This window comes from Ochotona princeps, chromosome 13 (assembly GCF_030435755.1).
Source record: "Ochotona princeps isolate mOchPri1 chromosome 13, mOchPri1.hap1, whole genome shotgun sequence".
NCBI classification, from domain to species: Eukaryota; Metazoa; Chordata; class Mammalia; order Lagomorpha; family Ochotonidae; genus Ochotona; species Ochotona princeps.
The window spans coordinates 31,185,760-31,210,029 of NC_080844.1; the positions used below are offsets into that span (position 1 = coordinate 31,185,760).

Below are 24,270 nucleotides of genomic sequence, written 5' to 3' on the forward strand. Positions count from 1 at the left end.
GTTATCCATCTTCCATCTATCCTTGCCTTCATGAAATTCACATTTTACCATACAAGGAAAAGTAATGTACATGAACGTGGAGGAGAAACAAAGGGCAGGGAGATAGGGAACGAGGCTTGGAACCCTCCCTGAGGAAGTGGCTGTTGAAGAAATCTGAAGGACACAAGAGAGAGTTTAAGCGGTGGCTTTTGTTACTGCTAATTGTGCTGTTTTAAAATATTTAACACATTATGTTGATATTTCTAGGTTCTTGTTTTCCCTTATTTATTTATTTACTTACTTATTTGAAAGGCAGGGTTATAGCTCATCCTCTGGGTCATTACCCAAAAGCCCACAATATCTGTAGTTGGGCCAGGTAGAATATAGGAGCCTGGAATTCAATCCAGATCTCCTGTGTGGGTGGCAGGGGCCGAGGACTTGAGCCCCCACCTACTATCTTCTGGAATGCACATAAACAGGAAGCTGGATGAGAAGTAGAGTAGCTGGAACTTGAACCAGTCACTGATACAGTGTCCTGAATGTGGATGTCCTAAGTGGTTTCTTAACCTTTGTGCCACACTTTCACCCTAGAGATGGCTAGTTTTAAATGTCACTTAAAAAAAGAAAGTTGTTGGGCCCGGCGGCGTGGCCTAGCAGCTAAAGTCCTCGCCTTGAACGCCCCGGGATCCATATGGGTGCCGGTTCTAATCTTGGCAGCTCCACTTGCCATCCAGCTCCCTGTTTGTGGCCTGGGAAAACAGTCGAGGACGGCCCAAAGCTTTGGGACCCTGCACCCTCATGGGAGGCCCGGAAGAGGTTCCTGGTTCCCGGCATCGGATCGGCGTGCTTGGCCCTTTGCGGCTCACTTGGGGAGTGAAACATCGGATGGAAGATCTTCCTCTTTGTCTCTCCTCCTCTCTCTGTATATCCGGCTTTCAAATAATAATAATTTTTTTTTTAAAAAAAAAGAAAGTTGTCTTGGATCTCGCATTAAAGCACAGGAGGCTAAGCTGCTCTCTGCTGCACCAGCATCCCATATAGTACTGGTTCAAGTCCCTGCTGCTCCATTTTCAAATCCAGCTCCCTGCTGATGGGCCTGGGAAAGCAGAGGAAGATGGCACGAACACTTGGGTCCTTGCCACCCGTGTTGGAGACTTGGGGGAAGGTCCTGGCTCCTGACTTCATCCTGCCAGCCCTGACCATTGCAGTCATTTGGGGAGTGATCCAGGGGATGGAACAGCTGTGACTGTGCCTTTCAAATGAATGAGTTTTTTTTTTTCCTAAGTTTTTTCATTCATCAGTCTTTAGAAAAGTGTCTTTCTGTTTTTTAAACCTCTTGCTCAGGTACTTGTTTTGGCTCCAACAAGGGAACTGGCCAACCAAGTAGCCAAAGACTTCAAAGATATAACTAGGAAACTCAGTGTGGCCTGTTTTTATGGTGGAACATCATATCAAAGTCAGAGTGAGTAAACCAATCAGAGTGGTACAGGGGTGTATTTGCTACTTTAATCTAAAGTCAAAATGTGAAAGTGTCTATTTGCTTTGTACTTATGGCTGGCATTTTTCTTCTTCTGCAGTTAATCATATTCGAAATGGTATTGACATCTTGGTTGGGACACCTGGTCGAATTAAAGACCATCTGCAAAGCGGCCGGTTGGATCTCTCCAAGCTACGCCATGTTGTGCTTGATGAAGTGGATCAAATGTTAGATTTAGGTTTTGCTGAACAAGTTGAAGATATTATCCATGAGTCCTACAAAACTGGTATATCCTAATTCAAAATAAGTGCGTTAGCAGTTCATTTTCAAGTAGCTATTGAATTTTTTATTTCGTAATTTTTATTATATTATCCGCGGGGATTCTAACAACCCTGAAGTTCTTTGGTATCTACTCTGTCTGAAAAATGAAGTATAACATGCTTTAGCTGATTTCTTAGCTCCCAGTGCTTTCTTCCATGTTTTATTTTTTATATACTCTTTAGATTTACTAACTCATTCTGTTGATCTCTTTATTCATTATTCCTTCTTAAATTCTCACCTTCCTTCAGGCTTCAGTTTTTTTCATATTGTGTCCATTTTTGAAAGTTGAGAGTTTAATGATTGCAATGAAGTCTGTATGTTAAAAATTCATCCTAAGGTTTGAATTTTTCATGATTTCTTTGAAGCTTGGGGAGACTTTTAAGAGGTGGCTACATCATGGAATATTAAGAAAACTTTTGCATTCTTTTTGTTTAAGATTCTGAAGACAATCCTCAGACTTTACTTTTTTCTGCAACTTGCCCACAGTGGGTATACAAAGTTGCAAAAAAATACATGAAATCCAGATATGAGCAGGTTGACCTTGTTGGAAAAATGACTCAAAAGGCTGCAACTACTGTGGAAGTAAGTAGCTTCATAAAAAAATAGATTTTAGCTTTTAGTTGATATTTACTTTTGAAGTTTGTTGAAGCCATAGTTAAGTTTTTAATCCCTTTCAGTTTGGTCTTTTCTGCTTCTCGTGAGTGAGTGTGGATTGAGGAGCCAAACAGAATAAATAGGGGGAAAAAGCAAGTGGATAGGCAAGTCCTAACCAGACACATGAAAGCAGCCTTCAGAACAGACTTACAGGATGTAGAATGTGGCAAAGAAGGGATTTGTATTAACTAAAAATATAGTGCTGATCTAATTTTTTTTAAGATTAGGCAATAAGCTTAGATCCCTTCCCCCCATAGTCTGAAAGAGTTAAAAAATCAAGTCATAACATAATTTAAAGAGGATAGAAAATAGATACTTTAAAAAAAATTTATTTTCATTGGAAAGGCAGATTCACAGAGAGAAGGAGATAGAGAAAGAGTGAAGGATTTTCCATCCACTGGTTCACTCCCCAAGTGGCTGCAATGGCCAGAGCTGAGTGGATCTGAAGCCAAGAGCCAGGAGCTTCTTTTGGGTCTCCCACGTGGATTCAGGGTCCAAGGCCTTTGTGCCACACTTCCACCCTAGAGATAGCTAGCTTTAAATGCCACTTAAAAAGGCTTTCTGGGAACTGGTATAAGCAAGGAGCTAGCTAGAAGGAAAGTGGAACAGTCAGGACACAAACTGGCACCCATATGGGATCCTAGCACTTTACAAGGCAAGGGTTTAGCCACTGATCTGTAGTGAAGGGTCCCTAAGAAAAGATTTAAAGAGTATTATTGGGCCCGGCGGCGTGGCCTAGCGGCTAAAGTCCTCGCCTTGAACACCCCGGGATCCCATATGGGCGCCGGTTCTAATCCTGGCAGCTCCACTTCCCATCCAGCTCCCTGCTTGTGGCCTGGGAAAACAGTCGAGGACGGCCCAAAGCTTTGGGACCCTGCACCCTCATGGGAGACCCGGAAGAGGTTCCAGGTTCCCAGCTTCAGATTGGCAAGCACCGGCCGTTGCGCCTCACTTGGGGATCATCAGATGGAAGATCTTCCTCTCTGTCTCTCCTGTCTGTATATCCGGCTTTCCAATAATAATAAATAAATGTTTAAAAAAAGGTATTATTTACAGTGTTTATGTCAGGTGCATACTAACTATGTCGTTTTCCCATTTAATGCCTCATAGACATGTGTATATTGGGAAAATGAGGTTAAATGAATATATTTTTTTAAAGATTTATTTATTTTATTGGAAAGGTGGATTTATAGAGAGGAGAAGAGACAGAGAATAGGATCTTCCGCCCAATGATTCACTCCCCAAGTGACCACAATGGCCGGTGCTGTGCCAATCTGAAGCCAGGAGCCAGGAACCTGTTTCCGGGTTTTCCATGCGGTGCAGTGTCCCAAGGGTTTGGGCCGTCCTTGACTGCTTTCCCAGGCCACAAGCAGGGAGCTGGATGGGAAGCAGGCATGCCAGGATTAGAACTGGCACCCATATGGATCCCGGTACTTGCAAGGCAATGATTAAGCCCTTGAGCCATCGCGCCAGGGCCACAGTTTACATTCTTGCTGTAAAACTTTCACCAGCACAAAATAGATAAAGCTTCCTTTGGCCATACTGAGCAAACAGTGCTTTCTTAAGTTATTATTTGATGTTTATTCCTCCAAAATATTTCTGTACATTTACTTAAGTACCTAAAGAATTCATTTATCATCTATTTATATGTTTGTTTAAATAGTTTAACTCTATTTACTAACTAGAATTTAGTTTTTATGCCACAGAGCCAACCCCAAGATTTTTATTAATTTATTTGAAAGGCAGAGTAGACGGAGAAGAGGGAGACCATCTGTTGGCTCACCGCCCAAATGGTCACAAAGGCCAGAGCTGGGCCGATGTGAAGCAGGAGCCAGGAGCTTCTCCAGCTCTCACGTAGATGCAGGGACCCAAGCACTTGTGTCATCTTCCACTGCTTTCTCAGGTATATTAAAGGAAGCAGAGCAGTTGGAGCTTGAACTTGGACGCATATAGGATGGTAGCGCCACAGCCTGCTAAGCCATAGCACTGGTCCTGGAGCATTTTCACATGTAGACCGGAGATTAGTGTAAGGAATGTGATGAACACATGACCAGCTTTCACAGTGCTTGTTTCTGTGTATCCGTACATTTGTCACCTCTTCTTCAGAGGCAGTGTTAGTCATTGTTTCATCTTCTGATAATTGCATATATTGGTAAAAGGATCAGTAAGATTTTTTTTAATGTATATCTATGGGCCTGGTGCAATGGCTCAGTGGCTGAATACTCGCCTTGCAAGCACTGGGATTCATGTGGTCACTGGTTCATGTGCCAGCTGCTCCACTTTCTATCCAGTTTCCCTGCTTGTGGCCAGGAGAGCAGTAGAGATGGCCCAAGGGCCTGGGGCCCTGCACCCACAGGGGAGATGCAGAAGAGCCTCTTGGCTCCTGGCTTTGTATTGGTTCAGCTCTGGCTGTTGAAGCCACTTGGGGAATGAACCAACAGATGGAAGATCTTTCTCTCTCTCTCTTTCTCTCTGTAAATTTAATTTGCCTTTCCAATACAAATAAATTAATCTTTAAGATATTTGTTTAAAATGCAGAGAAAAAGTGTAATCTCCCATCTGCTTGTTCACTCCCCAAATGCCTTCACTGATTTGGAGCCAGAATTTTGCCCTGTGTCCCCTTTCTTGTGGCCTGTGTTGATTGGAGGTGACAGTCAGGAGCTGGAGCTAGGAATAGAACTCAGGCCTTTTGTTGTTGTTGTTGCTGTTGTTGAAAAAGCTCATTTGTCTTAAAAGTTTCCCACAGTCTCAGTTTTGCTAATTTACATTCTTGTGGCATTATTTAATATGTTTTGTCATTTTCCTATGAGTTGATGGTTATTACATTGTGAGGCTTGATCAGATTCAGGTTTTTTTCTTTTTTGATGTAAGGAAAAGGTGAGACTGTTATAAGTGGGATAAGTGATTTTTTAGCTTTCATTGTGTTTTTCTCTGCTTCTCAAATATTTTGTAATCAATACATGTTCTGTTAAAAACAATTAGGTTGGGCTCGGCAGCGTGGCCTGGTGGCTAAGGTCCTCGCCTTGATCCCATATGGCCGCTGGTTCTAATCCCGGCAGCTCCACTTCCTCTCTCTCTCTCCTGCTCTCAGTATATCTGACTTTGTAATGAAAATAAAATAAATCTTTAAAAAAAAAAAACAATTGGGTTAAAATGCATAGATATGAAATGTATATGTACGTTTTATAATTTTCTCCAACATTTTGTGATGAAATTTTTTTCAGAAAAGATTTATTTAATCTATTTGGTGTTTATTTGTTTGTTTGTTTGTTTGTTTGTTTTTGTAATTTATTTGAAAGAGTGACAGAAGAGACAGACAGAAATCTTTAGCCACTGGTTCGCTCCCCAAAAGGATGCGACAGCTGGGGCTGGACCAGGCTGAAGCCCAGATCCAGGAACTTCATCTGGGTGTCCTTTGTGGGTAGTGGAAGCCAAAAGATTTGGGCCATCTTCCACTGCTTTCCTAGGTACATGAAGTAGGGAGCTGGGATGAAAGTGGAGTAACTGGAATTCGAGCCAGCACTCATATAGGATGCTGGAGTCTCATAGCAGCTTAAGCTGCTGCACCATGCTAGTCCTTGTGAAACTTTCCAAACACACACTTGACTGAAAGAATTTTATATTGAGCAGCCTTGACAACCATATAGACTCTATTGTTAACGTTTCACTGTTTCCTTTATCACATGTATAGATAGCTTTCCTTACATCCATATTAATTTTTTACTTTCAGTTGCACAAGTGAAGTATAATCTCTCATAAATGTTTACCATACATGTCTAACCAGTGCACAGTATTCAACATTTTTGAAGTTGAGGTAGAATTTATGTAAGCTAACTGTTTTAAAGTTTATAACGCAGTGTCATCTGGTACATTGATGATCTATAGCCATCACTTCTATTTGGTTTCTTTCTTTTTTTTTTAATTGGTTACATTGTATTATGTGATACAGTTTCATTGGAACTGGGAATCACCCCACCCCTCCCCTTCTGTTTAGTTTCAAACCATTTCCATCACTTTGAAAGGAACCTTTCCCTTTAACTATCAAGCAGTTTCTTCTCAATATATCTTTGTCTTAGCTGTTGCAACCACCATGTTGCTTCTGTCTTTGGATGCATTTGTTCTGGATATTCATATTAATCTGGTTGTATCATTTGGAACTTTTTGTTTATGGTTTCTTTTTTTTTTTTAAAGATTTATTCATTTTATTACAGCCAGATATACACAGAGGAGGAGAGACAGAGAGGAAGATCTTCCATCCGATGATTCACTCCCCAAGTGAGCTGCTACGTGCCGATGCGCGCCGATCCGAAGCCGGGAACCTGGAACCTCTTCCAGGTCTCCCATGCGGGTGCAGCATCCCAATGCATTGGGCCGTCCTCAACTGCTTTCCCAGGCCACAAGCAGGGAGCTGAATGGGAAGTGGAGCTGCCAGGATTAGAACCGGCGCCCATATGGGATCCCGGGGCATTCAAGGCGAGGACTTTAGCTGGTAGGCCACGCCGCCGGGCCCTTCTTTTTTTTTTTTTTTTTTTTAAACTAAAATATTTATTGGTAGTTATTGAACTTCGAAAGATCAACTGGATGTGGCAGTTCCTGGGGTTTAGGCATTGTTCCTTCATGGAATCCATGCCTGAATTTGTGCTGCACGATTTTCAGGTGCCTCGTCTGGCCAATCCCTTTGGTATTGTGTGTTTTAACCATAGCACTCCAGTTACCCTTCCTCTTGTGCTTGGTGGCAGGGTAGTCGCACTGCCACAGGTGGACTTCTGCAGGTGGTAGACCTCGGAGCCGCAGCGTCTTGTTGTAACTTCTCCTGAGCAATGACATTCCTTCATCATCTTTCCTGTATAGCAGAGACCAGAAAGTGCTTCTGGTTTTTTGCACTTCCTCAGTAGTGTTTTTGAGGTTCATATAATATTAAAAAATATATAGTTTGTGCAACAACATGCAGAATCTTAATAAATGTTCATTTGCTTGAGTTTGCTATATTCATACCTGTAAGTCAAATACTAATCAAGATACTGACTGTTTGAATCATCCTAACAAAGTTCCTTCATGCCCTTTTCTGTCAGATTGCATCCCTATCCACCCAAGATAGCCACTGATGTAATTTCTTCCACTACAGATTTTTGCTTACTTTGGAACTTCTTAAAAGTAAATTTTGCTATATGTATTTTATAAAACTTAATGTACTCAGTGATTTTTAAGTTCATCCACATTGCTTTGTGTTATAGCAGTTACTTTCTTTTAGATGCTAAATAGTGTTCTGTTGTTTGAATATACCATCATCTGTCCTTTTACCAATTGATGAACATTTGTGTATTATTTTTGAATGAGGTTGAGGAGTCTCTTTATTCCCTGAGAAGGCCATTTTTTGGTCAGAAAGAGAAAGCATTCAGAAGAAATCTTTTTTTTTTTTTTTTTTTCTCTGTTGGAAACAGCACGCCCCACATTGGGTGCCAGGGAAAATATGTTACCAGAAATGCCCGGTGGGTTCTTTCCTCAGCTTAATATAGAAATAAAAAGCCGGGAACCTGTTGCAAACAGAAAAGTTTATTTGCAAAGGGACCAGGTGAGCAGGGAAGGGAGGGAAGGGAAAAGCACCTCCGAAAAGCCGGGAGGTGGGGTGCCTCTCGAAAGAGGAGGGAGAGAGACACCCCAGAAGAAATCTTTTTCAATAGTTTTAACACATTTTTTATATTTTCTTCTTTGAAAGCATCTGGCCATCCAATGCCATTGGTCTCAGAGGCCAGCAGTAATTGGAGATGTCCTGCAAGTGTACAGTGGGTCTGAAGGGAGAGCTATTATTTTTTGTGAGACCAAAAAGAACGTAACTGAAATGGCCATGAATCCGCACATTAAACAGGTAAGTCTTTTCTCATGTTTGGTCTCCTGAGAGTTTGAGAATGAATCACTGAGCAGAAATCATACTGTCTTTTGTGGGTCAGATTTAGCATTCTCAGAATTGAGTCTAAACCAGAAAGACGTGCTGCTAGCCTCTCAGCCTCTTAAGATAGGAAATTTCCTAAAACAGATTTTATTACATATATTTGAGCTTTTCTACATGGTATCGTACTTCTATCAGTTTTCATCACAGGCTTTCGAAAGGTTTTGAAAATGTGATCTGAAAAATGTAAAGGCTGAAACAAAATGAGATTCTGTGGGTAAAAGTATAGAGTATTCTAGAGTTGTGGTATGAAATGAATTGCCAAAATTTATTTAATGAATGGATTGTATTAAATCCATCTTTTTCTTTTAAAAATCTCTTTGTAGTAGAAAATTGTAAACACATAAAAGTTAACAGAATAAAGAGTGTAATGAGCTTGTATGCATTTATTCTGTCATTTCAATAATTAAAATGTACTTCAAAAAGTTTGTGGAAAAAGCCATTGAAAGATGCCTAGGGGTAACTGGTGTACGGTTAAGAGACTGCTTGGAACACCTGTGCTCCGTATGGGAGTGCCTTTCAGCTTGAGTCCCGGCTCTGTTTCTGATTCTACCTTCCTGCTGATACACATCCGGAGGCAACCAGTAATGGCGCAAGATCCTGGGCCTCATCATCCTCTGGGGGGACTCAGGTGGAGTGCTAGGTTCCTGGCTTCAGCCTCGCCTAGTGCTGGCTGTGGTGGTTGTTGGAGGAGTGAATCAGCAGTTGAAGAGCTCAGTTTGTCTTAGCTCTTTCAGATTATTAAAGTTCTAAAAAAAATTTTTTAAGAAGGGTAAGATTATTTTAGTGCAAATTTAAAAAAAAATTACCGATACTGTTTTTCATAATCCATGTTTCTTTATTTTTATTCTTTATTTATTTAAAAGGCAGAGAGAGAAAAGAAAGATAGAGGGAAATTTTCTGACCTTTGGTTCACTCCATAAAGGCCTACAACAGCCAGTGCTGTTCCAGGTTGAGCAATTAGTAAAAAAAAATCAGATACCAGGGCCCGGCTTGATAGTGTAATGGTTAAAGTCCTCGCCTTGCATGCCCGGGATCCCATATGGGCGCCGGTTCTAATCCCGGCAGTCCTGCTTCCCATCCAACTCCTTGCTTGTGGCCTGGGAAAACAGTCCAGGATGGCCCAAAACCTTCGGACCCTGCAACCGTTTGGGAGACCTGGAGGAGGTTCCTAGCTCCTGGCTTCGGATTGGCTCAGCTCCAGCCGTTGCGGCCACTTAGGGAGTGAACCATCAGATGGAAGATCTTCCTCTCTGTCTCTCCTCCTTTCCAATAAAAGTAAAATAAATCTTTAAAAAAAATCAGATACCAGCCTAAATTTGTTTCTTATAAATGATCTTATTTTTAAAAATCAGTAGCTTTTGGGCCCAGCACAATGACTCAAAGGCTAAATCCTCGCCTTGCAGAGAATCCTATATAGGCATTGGTTCATGTCCTGGCTGCTTCTCTTCCCTTCCAACTCCTTGCTTGTGGCCTGGGAAAGCAGTCAAGGATGGCCCAAAACCTTGGGACTCTGCACTTGCATGGGAAACCCGGAAGAAGCTCCTGGCTCCTGGCTTTGGATCAGTGCAGCTGTGACCTTTATGGTCACTTAGGGAGTGAACCAGCAGATGAAAGATCTTTCTCCTATATCTCCTTCTCTCTTTAAATCTGCCTTTCCAAGAAAAACAAATAATAAATTTAAAAAATTAGTACTTCTACTGGAATATAATTTGGTATTGGCCTTTTTGGTTTAAGATTTATTTATATTTATTTGAAACAAATATTTTACTTAGAAGGAAAGACAGAGAAAGCCTTCATCTGCTGATGCACTCTCCTGGATGGAGTTTCTGGTCCAGTCCTAGCTGTTGCAGGCACTTGTGGAGTGAACCAGTAGCTGGAATATTTATTTCTCTTTCCTGTTTTTTTTTTTTACTTTGCCTTTCAAATAATAAGTCCTTGAAACAATTATAGAAGTGAAAATTAAAGCAGCATTGGCACATCATTTTTTCCGACTGGATTCACCTTCTAGGAGGGGATAAGGAAGATGAAATAAACGAAATACTGAATGTAATTGGAACGCTTTTCTTAATAATACAGTTATGAAAATATCAAAAAGTCCATAATTTAAAAAAGTATTTGGGGGCCTGGCACAATAGCCTAGTGGCTAAAGTCCTCACCTTGTATACTCAAGGATCCCATATGGGTACCAGTTCGTGTCCCGGCTGTTCCATTCCCCATCCAGATCCCTGCTTGTGGTCTGGTAAAGCAGTCCAGGACAGCCCAAAGCCTTGGGACCCTGCACCTGTGTGGGAAACCTGAAAGAAACTCCTGGTTTTGTATCAGCTCAGCTCAGTTCCGGCGGTTGCACTTGGGGAGTGAATCAGCGAATGGAGGTTTTTTTCTGTCTCTCCTTCTTTCTTCAAATCTGACTTTGCAATAAAAATAAATACATTTTTAAAAAAAAGTGTTTGAGAAAAAGCAAGTTATTCTATCCATGACTCACTCCTCCACATACCTGCAGTGGCTGAGACTGGACCAGAGCTTGGAGCCAGAAATACAATCCAGATCTCCCACATGGGTGGCAGGAATCCAATTACTTCCCAGGGTCCTTGGTGGGAGGTTGGAGTTGGGAGCTCCAGCTCCCAACTTACCTGCACGACTAAACACGTACTCATCATTTCTAACTTAGAAATTCAACTTCCAAATAGATACCCTGATGAAATACGCCAAGACATCTAGCGTTGTTAAGTACGAAATTGTTGATTGTAGCATGGTTTCAGAAGGCAAACATTTGAAGATAACCCAAATGCCTTTAAGTAGGATATTGCTAAAAAGACATGATAGTGTAACCATATGAAGAAACTGTATTTAGTTTTTAACAGTTGGTTTTATAAGAAGTGATGGCAAATATCTACTTAATTTATGAAGTAGATCTCAAAATTGAGCCTAAATAGTGTAATTCCTTATACATAAATTATAGCATATGCTAATTTGTAATGTGAGAGTGTACATATTTAAGGCAAAATAATTGAGATAAATATACCAGACTGTGCATGAATTAGTTCTTAGAGGCTGGTATTAGAGAAACAGCTAAATTTTATTGTTAAATAGTCTGTATTTGATCTTTTAGAAGATAATAAATATGCCTTGTTATCAGGAAGCAAATTAAAAAACAATGTACAGAAATACCCACTAGATAGTGTTAACATATTATCATTTGCAAGAATGAACTGTATACACTTAATTTCTCCCCTCTTTTCGAACAGAATGCTCAGTGTTTACATGGGGACATTGCACAGTCACAGAGAGAGATCACTCTAAAAGGCTTCAGAGAAGGTAGTTTTAAAGTTTTAGTGGCAACTAATGTTGCTGCCCGTGGTCTGGACATTCCTGAGGTTGACCTGGTAATTCAGAGTTCTCCTCCACAGGTAGGAAATGGGATTGTATTTGGTGAAAAATGGTTAACTTTAAAAATTGTTGCTTCATTTATAGATTGTTGCTGGGGATGTGAAAAATGTCATTTTTTTTCCTTGTTCCAAGGCTATTTTTTCTTAGTGTAGTGTTACACTGGTATAAGATGGCTTTTCACTTAACTTCATGCTGAAACAGAGCAACAAAATCTTACCAGGGAATTAGAAAGTACCCTGGTGTGCTGTGAATAAAAACCTTGAAAAGTACAAGTAACAGGATTGAAATAAAAATTTTATTATTGACAGATTTTGAACAAACATTATCTCTTATTTTTAGGATGTTGAATCCTACATCCATCGCTCTGGACGTACAGGAAGAGCTGGCCGGACAGGAATTTGTATATGTTTTTATCAACCTAGAGAAAGAAGTCAGTTAAGATATGTGGAACAAAAAGCAGTAAGTAAAGTTATTTCAGTCTTATAGATGGTGCCTTAGAAGAGAGCTCATTTTCGGTTCTCACAAGCTTTTCTCAGTGTAAGCTGCATTTGGGTGTGAAGCATGTGGAGAGCTAAATTTATATCAGTTGCAGGACTTTTTTTTTTTTTTTAATGAGGACAGAACTTCTCATTTTTTCCTTGAATTCCTCTCTTGATACTAAAATTAGAAGTGTGCTGTGATTTTAGTAGTTTACCATCCAGCATCGAAGAGTGGATGACTGTGACAATGTTTTGGCGTAATAGTTAAGACTATGTTACATAATGGTACAGTAGCCAATGTGTGTAAGAAACTACGCATTTTCTGTGGTCTAGATTTTTGCAGTTCACATTTTTCAATTTTTTTTTGCTTTTTCAAAATACGCTACCTTATAGATTGAACTATGGTAATGAGGAAAAAATTGAAAATTTTTAACACTTTTTTTTATGAGTTAGCTTTGTTTTGAAAGTGAAATTTCATGATTTTAACTAAGGGAATATTGAAAAAAAAATTTCCCTTATTGGAGTTTGTAATGATAGTTTATTAGAAAAAGAAGATATTTTATAATCTGCTAGGACTTGGAAATCGTTAAATCCAAGAAATGAAAGTTCAACCAATTATATTAATTTAGGAATTAATTGTGAAGACTTCCATTTTTCTTTAATATAATTCTTTCGTTTTCAGGGAATTACTTTTAAACGTGTAGGTGTTCCTTCTACAATGGATTTAGTTAAGTCTAAAAGCATGGATGCCATCAGGTATGCTTTCTGAACTTGCTGAATAATATTTTCTTTGTGTTAGGCTGTTCATCTTTAAGCTCTTGTAGTTCAAATATCAGAGAATTTTAATCACCAGTTTTACCAGCGACATTTAATTATGTTAAAATATGAAACATTACTCTTTCTTTTCCCAATCATTCTCTTGTTTTTTCTGTTTTTGTTGTGTCTTGACCAAGACAATTTGTTATTTTTAAACCACAGGTCTCTGGCTTCCGTTTCTTATGCTGCTGTTGATTTTTTCCGACCATCAGCTCAGAGACTGATAGAAGAGAAAGGGGCAGTGGATGCATTGGCTGCAGCATTAGCCCACATCTCTGGTGCATCAAGCTTTGAACCACGATCTTTGATCACTTCGGATAAGGTAGAGACCTATGAAAGAATTGTATGTGGTTGAGAAAAGATGAAAATGGAATCATTACAGATATTGTATAGTGATTTACTGAGTATTGAACTCAGTCCCTTCCATAAAACACTGTTTGCTGTATTAGAAATTGGCTTTCCATTTTTATCTAGCCCGCCAGTAAATGCTTTATTAAAAAAAAAAAAAGCTATTTATTTATTTAAAAGGCTCAGCAATAGAAAGGAAGAGACAGAGACACAGAACTCTCCAGTGCTCTGGTTCACTCTCCAAATGCTAACAGCAGCTTGGAGGCTGGGCAAAGCCAGAAGCCAGGCACTCCATCTGGGTCTCCCACCTGGAGCCCAACTGCTTGGGTCAGTTCCAGATGTATTAGCAGGAAGCTGGATTAGAAGTGAATTAGCAGGAAATCTAACCAGGCACTTCCATATGGGAAGCAGGCACCCTAAGTGGTGGCTTAGTCCATGCAGCACAACATGTACTCTCAGTAAACGCTTGACAGCCACCTGCTCCAAATCTTCAAGCATATAGAAAAATTGAAATAAGGCAGTGAATAAACATGCACCATCCATTTAGACCTAACAACTGGTCATATTCTACCTTTGCTTTGTATCTTCATATTTAATTTTTTCCCCTAAACCATTTGAATATGAATTTTATATAATGGAAAGCGAACCCAAGAGGACTGATAATCAGATTTGTTGTGAATTTTCTATATATTGAATGAATGAAGATAGAAATTGAAGATTAATATGTACATTTATGTGATTTCATTTTTGCAAAAGGCAAAAGTGCATTTATGTGTGTTTATATATACTTGTATATACAACGGAAAATGTTTCAAAGGATATACTTTAACTTGTTCACAGTGATAACCTCTGGGGAATGGGATTAGAGGGAAGGGAATTTATGTGGCTGTCTGTATACTGGGTGAGATATTGTGCTTTTATTTCTGTATTTGAATTTTTAATAAATATGTATTATTTATAATAAAAAAAAAGAAAAAAAATAGGTTGAAACATTGCAGTATGACCTTTACATATTTCAGTCAGTACTCATTCCCCAAGAATAGGTGCATTCTCCACAATTGCAACCATGTAATCTCATCTTTGAAAATTGATTTATGGTTCTGTATCATTTAATATCTAGTACATATTCATATTTGCCTCATTATTCCAGAAATATCTATCTGGAAGGAAAAATAGGACATGTTTTCTTTGCCTAATATTGTGCTAAATGAATCTTAAATAACAGCACCTGTTCTTCATTTTATAACTCGATATGGACTCATGCCAAGTGAAAAATGGACTATGTAGCTAATACAGTTGTAGGCAAAGAAAGAACTGCCTGTATACATGGAGGAGCTTGTGTTTGTGTGTGTGCATATGTGTGACCAGGCCCACTAGAGGGCTGGAATCAGATGTAAAAACATACCATCCCACATATTTGCAAGTAATTCAGTGTATTAATTACTTGTGTACAAGCAAGAGGCACCCATCAACAAAAGGGCCCCTGATGTCTGGGTAGCAAATGAGAACTAGCCTGGTCCTGGGGACCACCATCAAGTAAGAGATCACTTGCAAGTTTTTCAATGGTGAATGGACAGACTAGGAATTTGGGGTAGCCCATTTCTGTGGCAGGGAGGAGGAAGCTAAAGGGGCAGGGCAGCTTTAGCGACATGGAAGTTACTTGATGTAGCATAGATGTGTTCGGTTTAGCCAAATGTCATTGTACTGGGGGTGATTTAATTATACTCTCTCCATACATACACTACCCCACCCTCCCTGCCCCTACCACCCCTTCCCACATACACATTTCTCTTTTGTAAAAATCAGGCTTCAGGTAAGGCTGTGTTTGATGATCATGTCTGTTTGGGTTCATGCAGTTCAAAGCTATTTTCTTGTGTGTTTATTTTTCATGATGCTGATTTAAGAAAAAAATTTTAGTCTTTTAGTTGGAAAGTCATATTTACAGAGAGAAGGGGAGATAGAAAGATCTGTTCGCTGGTTCATTCCCCAAGTGGCCACAATGGCTGGAATTGAGCCAATATGAAGCCAGAAGTTTCCTTTAGATTTCACACGCAGGCACGGGGTCCCAAATGATCACTCCCTAAGCAGCTGCAACTGCCGGAGCTGAGCCGATCTGAAGCCAGGAGCCAGGAACTTTCTCTTAGTTTCTTATGTAGGTGCAGAGTCCCAAGACTTTGGGCTGTCTTCAACTGCATTCCCAGGCCACAAGCAGGAAACTGGAAGGGAAGTGGAGCAGCCAGGATATGAACTAGTGCCAATATGGGATCCTGGGTGTACAAGGAGAGGATTTAGCCACTAGGCTACTGCTCTGGACCCAAGATTGACTTATTTTCTTAATTATATAGATTTAATTTTGGTAATTTTTACATGTTTAATTAGGGTATGAAGGGTCAAGGACTAGAGGAAAGTGGGTGAGACCATTGTTTTTGTATTCTCTCTCCTTACTGTATCTGGGGGGAAGGGGAGATAAGGGGAGAAGCCACACCCAGCCTCCCAACCATGCCAGTGTCCCTGATGTGGGGCAGGCTCCAAGGGTCCTGCTGAAGCAGTTTTGATAGTTCAGTAGTTCTGTATTGCTGCCAGTCTTGCCACTCCAATCACGATGAAATCTCTCCAGACTCCACTGGCTGACACAGTCCACCTTAGAGTCTCTGTTTGCCCAGGTATTCACTGCCAACTCTTGGCTGGGATAGATGACCAGTTTGTTTAGAGCTAAGAAGTGCGGAAGAGATAATTCCTATTACCTTTATCAAATAAAGTAATCTTTTGGCAGTGATCTGTTTCTTTTTACTTTTCAAATAAATAGTAATAATAATACACATAATCTAGCTTACTTTTAATTTCTGTTACATAGCCTAATTTATTTTTCTATATGATACCTATTATTATTGGACGTTCTGTGTAGTTGCTAATCTGTTTACTGTCCTCAAACCTACTCCCTGTAAGAATGTAAACTCTATAAGAGAATGGACTATATTAAATCTTTGTTAGATAAACATGACCCTATATTTTCTTCATATTGATTCTTTTGTTGTCCAGTGACATTTCACAGAATAAGTTTAAAAAAAAAGTTTTTTTGAATGGTAGACAGAAAAATCTCTGTAGGCTGCTGGCTCACCTTCCAAATGCCACCAACAGCTGCAGCTGTGCCAAGCTGAAGCTGGGCTCCAGGAACTCAGCCTAAGTCTCCTCATGAGCCGTGCGCCATCATGTGCTGCCTCTCAGGGTGCACGGTCGCAGGAAGCTGGAATCAGGAGGAGGGCAGGAACTTGAACCTGGGCATTCTAGCCTGGGATGTGAGCATGCCAAGCATTATCTTAAATATGGTGCCCGATATCTGCCCTCAAAATATATCTGTTTGTGTTAATAGTCCTTCAAAAAGTTAAAGAGGTCTCTGACCTCTTGTAATTTGTTTCATTCCAAGGTTACTTTAATTCTTTGAGCATTTTCTTTTGTTGTTGTTTGTTGGTTTTTAGATTTATTGATTTTTATTGCAAAGTCAGATATACAGAGAGGAGGAGAGACAGAGAGGAAGATCTTCCGTCCAATGATTCACTCCCCAAGTAGCAGCCAGAACAGCTGGAGCTGAGCCGACACGAACCCAGGAGCCCAGTGCCTCTTCCGAGTCTCCCAAGCAGGTGGAAGGTCCCAAAGCTTTGAGCCATCCTCAGTTGCTTTCCTAGGCCCCAAGCAGGGAGCTGGCTTGGGAAGCAGGGTGGCTGGGATTAGAACTGGCGATGGGATCCCGCAGCGTTCAAGGCGAGGACTTGAGCCACTAGGCCACTGGGCAGGGCCCTGAGCATTTTCTTAATTCTCTCTTCCTTGTTGTTTCTCCAGTGTACCAGTTTCAGTCTTGAAGTATAATGGTTAGAATTAAGTGTAGTCTTTAACAGCTAAAATAGTGGTATTTTTAAATAATCTCTAAACATCAGTCTTGTAAGTATAGTTTCAAAGAAGTCATTTTTTTTTAGCAGCTGTATTATCCATTGGCTCAGTAGGACAGTGGCTATAGCCCTTCATCACTTATTTTTTCCCAAAATAAATGTGACTTTTCTTTCTTAGGGATTTGTGACCATGACTCTGGAAAGCCCTGAAGAAATACAAGGTGTCAACTGTGCTTGGAAGGAACTTAATAGAAAGCTGAGTAGTAATGCTGTGGCCCAAGTTTCCAGAATGTGCCTTCTAAAAGGAAATATGGTAGGCTTCTCTAGACAATTAAAAATCTTTGGAAACAATTTTGTCTCCCCTTTCCCCTTTTTTAAAAGCCTAATAGGATGACCAATAGTTTTATCTCTGTTAGTTTGCTTACAGTTATAAATTTGGACTGTTATATAAAAAAATCTGTGCGTTAGAGCCTGAAGTCATCCTACTTGGTTTCACTAATACACTCAGGTTAAGTTGTCTGAGCTCTGCTTTTATATGTATGTGTGGTTGTACGTACTCTGCAGGACTAAGTAACTAATGATTGCAAGAGTGAAATGGTTCTGTAATTTAAAGAGCACATGTTACTGTTTAAGTGGCTGCTATTGACTGTTAATGAGGATAATGATATGAATTTTAATAAAAGGAGTTTAATGCATTTATAGAAGTTAATGCGCCATAATCTTAGTAACTATTTCATCTTGTGGTTTTGGGAGATGTTGTATTTTATTTCACTTAATTTACTATATAAAATTCATTCTAGAGTAGAATTTATTAGCTAGATTGTTGATATTGGTAGTAATTTATCAAAGCTTAATATTATTTACCATGCAAAAAGATTTGAAGCAAGTATTAGACAAATATACATATTCAGAGAAGAGTAGAGGAGAGAAAATATTACATTATCTACAATCCAAACCAGTAACTGTGCTTAAATATTATCTAGTCTCCAGTTCATTGGCAACTGAGACCAGAGAGTGACATAAGTCTTATTTGATAAACATTGCAGCTCCACAGGAGAGAAATTTAAAGGAGTGTATTACAAGGATTGTTTTATAAGGGAAATTATAGTGTCTACAAAAATTTCTAGAGAATAAATTGTTATTAATTGTAGTCAGTTATTAGATACTGTCTTGCTACTTTCCAGATTTAGAAAAATAAATGAAAAAAACCACTCTGTCAGGCTTTGATCTGTTTTGATCCTTTGAAGTCATGGGAGAAATCCAATCATTTTATTAAAACTAATTTATCTGCAAATATTAGTTTGTTAGTAAAAAAATTATGCATGTAAATAAAGGTGTTTTTATTTTCCTTTTAGGGTGTTTGCTTTGATGTTCCTACAACTGAGTCAGAAAGATTACAGGTATTTTAAAATTTGTGTTTTTAAACTACGTTTCTCTAAAAAGAGGGTTTTTTAAAATATAGTCATAATGTCATTATCATGTTGAACTCAATTAAAAATTTCTTAATATAGATGTGTAATTTACCTTCTAGTTAGAATTTGCTTGTTATAGTTTTAGTCATAAAATGACAGAATTTTCCTATGGTTGATTTATTTCAATGAGTTAGAGGGAGATGAAGAGAGAAGAGCAGGTATTCCATCTGCTAGTTCACTTCCCATGTGGCTGTATCAGCCACGACTAACCCCGGCAGTAGCCAGGAGTCAGGAGCTTCATTAGATTGTCCCATGTACTTGCCAAGGGCCCAAACACTTGGGCCATCTTCTGCTTTTCTCAGGCCATTAGCAGGAAAATAGACTGGAAGTGGTGCAACGAGCACACCGTCTGGCACCCCATATGGAATTCCAGTGTTGCATGCAGTGGTTTTACCTACCATGTCACAGTACTGACCAGAAAATGATAGAATTTTGCCATCAACCCTCAGGTACCCATCACTGTCCTTCAGCAGTTTATAATTCATGGTCACTTTTGTTTCATCTCTTGCTTCCATCTGGTTTCCCACTTTTCTGTATTATTCTTAAATAAATCCTACCATTCTGTCATTTGAATCACAAATATTTTCCGTACTTAAGGAGCTTAAGAAAAGCCATGTCATAATACCATAATTTGTGAGAATCATAACTCCTTAATATCATCTAATGTTATATTTACATTTTCCTTATTATCTCCTGAGTATCTTTTTTTTTTTTTTTTAAAGATTTTTTATTATTATTGGAAAGCCGGATATACAGAGAGGAGGAGAGACAGAGAGGAAGATCTTCCATCCGATGTTACACTCCCCAAGTGAGCCGCAACGGGCCAGTGCGCGCCAATCCGATGCCGGGAACCAGGGTCCCAATGCATTGGGCTGTCCTCGACTGCTTTCCCAGGCCACAAGCAGGGATCTGGATGGGAAGTGGAGCTGCCGGGACCAGAACCGGTGCCCATATGGGATCCCGGGGCTTTCAAGGCGAGGACTCTAGCCGCTAGGCCACGCTGCCGGGCCCATCCTGAATATCTTTTAATAAAAGATCCATAAGGTCCATAAATTGTAATTTGATGTTTCTTAAATCTGTTAATCCATAGGTTCTCTTTCCTTTCTCTTCCTTAAAACAAAATCTGGGATTAGCATTGTGGTGTAGCGATTAGCGTATGTTAAGGATTCCTGCATCTAATATCAGTGTACCTGGGTGAGTCCTGGCTCTGCTTCTGATTCCAGATCCCTGCTAATATACTGTGGAAGCAGCAGGTGATGACATAAGTGGTTGAGTCCCTGTCACCTTCATTAGGGATCTGAATTTAGTTCTTAGGTCTTGGCGTCCGCCTCACCCAGTGTCAGTTGTTGCAGATATTTGGAAAGTCAGCCATTGGTGAGAGATCTCTGTCACTCTTTTCCAATAAATTAGAAAAAAAAAAAAAGAAGAAGAAGAATAAAAAAACTTTGAACATTTTTTCCTTTATTTTTTCTGTTAAAAAAGATTATCCATTAGCTTTCTCTGTTGAAGAATTTATCTGTTACATCCCTGTGCGTGTGTATACTCATATTTTGAAATAAGAATGGGATTAGTGAGGCTCAGCACAATAGCCTAGTGGCCAAAGTCCTCGCCTTGCATATGCCAGGATCCCATATTGGCACTGGTTCATGTTCCTGTCCCGGTGACCATACTTCCCATCCAGCTCCCTGCTTGTGGCCTGGTAAAGCAGTCCAGGACAGCCCAAAGCCTTGGGACCCTGCACCTGCGTGGGTGACCCAGAAGAAGCTCCTGGCTCCTGGCTTTGGATTGGCTCAGTTCTGGATGTTGAGGCTGTTTGGGGAGTGAATCATTGGATGGAAGATCTTCCTCTCTGTATATCTGACTTTCAAATAAAAATAATTGCCTTAAAAAAAAAGAATACATTAAACAAAGATGATAAAAGTACATAATATGTTAAAAAAAAGAATGGGATTAGTTCTCTTTCTGAGGTCTTTTTATTTATTTTTGTTTGTTTGTTTAGATTTATTTATTTCAAAGGCAGAGTTACAGAGAGGGAGGGAGAGACAGAGATCTGTCTCTCATTAGTTATTACCCAGTACCCAGATCACTATAATGGCTGAAGTCAGGAGCTGGAACTCCATCCTGGTCCTTTTTTGTTTTTTTCTTTTTTTTTTTCTTAAATTGGAAAGTCAGATATACAGAGAGAATGGGAGACAGAGAGAAAGATCTTCCGTCCGCTGATTCGCTCCCCAAAGTAGGCTAGGCTACTTTGCCAGGCCCCCATCCTGGTCTTTGACAATGGTAGCTGGGGACTAGGGTAGCCAGGGCCATCTTCTGTTGCTTTCCCAGAACATTAGCAAAGAGCTGAATTTAAAATGGAGCTGTTCGGTCCAGCGCAATGGCTCAATGGCTAAATACTCCCCTTGCAAGTGTTGGTATCCTATATGGGCGCTGGTTCCAATAAAAATTCTTTAAAAAGAAAGAAAGTGCAGCATCTGGGACTTGAATCTGTGCCCATATGGGATGCTTGCATCTGAGTTAGTGCCTTTGGCCTCCCCACCACAACAATGGCCTCCCTGAGGTCTTTTTAAAAAGTTAGAGTTTTGGACATTTGTTTTTCTTTAGTGATTCCCTGCATTTGGCCAATATTATTAATTAGTGTTATTTTTTTTAATGATTTGTTTATTTGAAACAGAGAGAGAGAGACGGGGGAGAAAGAACGATTATCTATCTCCTGGTTCAGTTCCCAGTTGGCCACTGGGCCAGGCAGAAACCAGGAGCGTCTTCTGGGTTTACAGCGTATGTGGCATGGGCCCAAGCATTTGGCCCATCTTCTGCTGTTTTCTCAGGCATATTATCAGGAAACTGGATTGGAAGTTGAACAGCCAGGACTCAAACCAGTTCCTATATGATATTCCAGCATTAGAGGCTATGGCTTGCATTGCCATCTTTTTCAGATGAGTTTTTTAGAGTAAGTATTTAGCCAAAAAGTTTGTGGTGTTTTATTTGGTTTTGACTTTTTAATTTTTTGTCTTTTTAATGAATCACCTGCCATGTTTACAGACGTCTGTTTTAATTGCCTTTTTTTTTTTTTTTTTTTTAATTTATTTGAGAGGCAGAGACAGACAGACAGAGCTGCTGGTTACTCCCCAAAGGCAATGGCCAGGATTGGACTTTGAAGCTGAGATTTCAATCCTGGTCTCCCTGTGGATGGCAGAGACCCCACCACTTGAGTCATCACTGCTACCCCCCAGGATTTGCATTAGCAGGAGGCTGGAGTCAGGAGCTGCAGCCTGGAATCGAACTCAGGCACTCTAATGTAGGATGCAGGCATCTTAACTGCTAGGTTAAACACCTGTCCTGGTTTGTGCACTTCTGACATTTTGGTCACTAATGGTGTATGTGGATGTTTATCTCTTCCCATCCTTATAAACAAGGTATCTGAATTCAGATTTTCCTTGACAACTCATGATCATAATGAATAACAGTTAATGCAATAAGATATAAGTGATTCTTTAATGAGCTACTGATTTGTGTCCTGGGCTTTTACCAAATTGTTTCTATTGGTTACATTGTTTAGTGTTTATAACCTCCATGGTCAATCAGCTCTGTGCTTGCTATTGTCTATAATTGCTGGAAATATTGTGCTACTTGCTAATGGTCTGTCTGCTGTGTGCTGGGAAACTAGATAGTGCTCTCTTGTAGAATGTGTAAACTGGATGAATTTAGAATATTGAAATGTACCTGGGAGTCTCTACTGAGACTAAAAGTTGGTGAATGAGCTATGAACATGTTTTTGTTTTATTTATTTCTTGGCTTCTATTTTTGTTCCAGACACTTTGGATTCAGTGGGATGGCTTTCTTAGGTAATAGGTAGCGGCTGTGAAAGGGCCATCTCCTTGACTCCTGTGCTTGCTTATACAATCTCTTTTGCCTTCATGTTCACCCTGTGAATTTTCCCAACAGGCAGAGTGGCATAATTCAGACTGGACACTCTCAATACCAGCCAAATTACCTGAAATTGAAGAATATTACGATGGAAATACATCTTCTAATTCAAGACAGAGGAGTGGCTGGTCAGGTGGTCGGTCGGGCCGGTTGGGCCGGGCAGGTGGTCGATCTGGCCGGTCAGGACGACAGAGTCGACAGGGAAGTCGATCAGGGAATCGACAAGAAGGTAGAAGACGAAGTGGGAACCGAAATCGATCAAGAAGCGGAGGACACACACGGAATTTTGACTGAGTGTTTGATAATCTATCCATGTGAGCTTACCTATTTTCTGCCTAATCATGTATATTATCCATGAAAAATTAGGTCATCACAGTTGAAGTATGTGTCTGCTATTTACAAAGAAGTTGGTCGTATTTTTTTAAAAAGTATTTCACAAGAATGGTTGTAAACAAATCTACTTATCCAGTTATACCTTTGAATAAAAAACTCCTTTTATTGTCTCTTTTTACTATGCATTAAGAATTTTCTAACTGTAATCTTTTAAAATTTCCTAAAACATGGCAGCCCGATTAATTTTACTAAGGTTGCTTCAATTTTACAAAATGTGGTGTATTTATATTCAGATCATGCCTACCATTGATCATATTATAGGAAATATGAACTCTTGGTCTGCATTTATTAAAGGGTGGCAAACTGGTGCTGTGGTTAATTAGGTATAGCATTTTAAGATTTATTTATTTTTAAATGAAAGAGTTACAGAGAGAGATGGGGAGAGAGAAAGAGAGATCCTTTATGCACAGGTTCACTCTCCAAATGACCACATCAGCCAGGGCTGGCCCATTGTGAAGCTGAGAGCCAGGAGATTTTTCCAGGTCTTTCACATGGGTGGCGGGGACCCTAAACTTGGGCCATCATCCATTACTTTCCAGTGCCATTAGCAAGAAGTTAGGTCAGAAGTAAAGAAGCAGAACTTGAACTGGTGCCCATGCAGGATGCCAGTGCTGCAGGCTGAAGATTAGCTTGCTATGTCACTGCTTGCCCCCTTTATGTTTCTTTAAGATTTGTTTTTATTAATCAATCAGGTAATTTACCAAGCTCCACTATTCATTGGCTTTGGATATTGGCCTGGTCTTTCTCTTTTGTTCTGACTTGTCTTCATTTAGGAGATGTCACTTTCCATGAAGTACAGTCATATAAAACCTAGCCATGCAGTTCCTTGACCACCTTAACTGAAATAACCATTGTTACCAATAAGCCTAATGCTGTATCCCACATTTACCCATCTTCTGCTACATTGCAGTATTCTTGGAATCTCCAAATTAACCCTAACAGGCCTTCAGCCCCTTGCCCCCTTATATATTCTGTCTCCACCTTAATCCATAGATAGTCTCAATTAGTCCAATCATATTTTGCCAATATTCTCAGTATCTTTACCTTGGCATCCTTTCCTCTCACTCAGAGCAGAACCTGAACCCTGGGTCAGTCACCTGTCTCCCGTTTTTATTTCTCCAACAGATTGGTAAATGCTGCTGTAAGAAATCACTCAGTGGCTGTTGCCAGCAGAAGTTCAGTC

The 24,270-nt window shown here is 39.9% G+C and overlaps 1 protein-coding gene across 2 annotated transcripts in view; it reads left to right on the plus strand.

Moving 5' to 3' along the window:
* The window catches only part of DDX50 (DExD-box helicase 50), a 40,931-nt gene extending 17,726 nt beyond the window's left edge, over positions 1–23,205 (plus strand). For both annotated transcript variants that reach the window (XM_058671546.1, XM_004583435.3), the window contains 11 exons: positions 1,324–1,441; positions 1,557–1,742; positions 2,214–2,359; positions 8,148–8,297; positions 11,627–11,788; positions 12,108–12,227; positions 12,930–13,003; positions 13,226–13,385; positions 17,474–17,608; positions 18,651–18,695; positions 22,713–23,205. In XM_058671546.1, the coding sequence (XP_058527529.1) occupies positions 1,324–1,441; positions 1,557–1,742; positions 2,214–2,359; positions 8,148–8,297; positions 11,627–11,788; positions 12,108–12,227; positions 12,930–13,003; positions 13,226–13,385; positions 17,474–17,608; positions 18,651–18,695; positions 22,713–22,988 (1,572 nt within the window). In that variant the 3' untranslated portion in view covers positions 22,989–23,205. The remainder of the gene's footprint in view (positions 1–1,323; positions 1,442–1,556; positions 1,743–2,213; positions 2,360–8,147; positions 8,298–11,626; positions 11,789–12,107; positions 12,228–12,929; positions 13,004–13,225; positions 13,386–17,473; positions 17,609–18,650; positions 18,696–22,712) is intronic.
* The last annotated feature ends 1,065 nt before the right edge of the window (positions 23,206–24,270 follow it).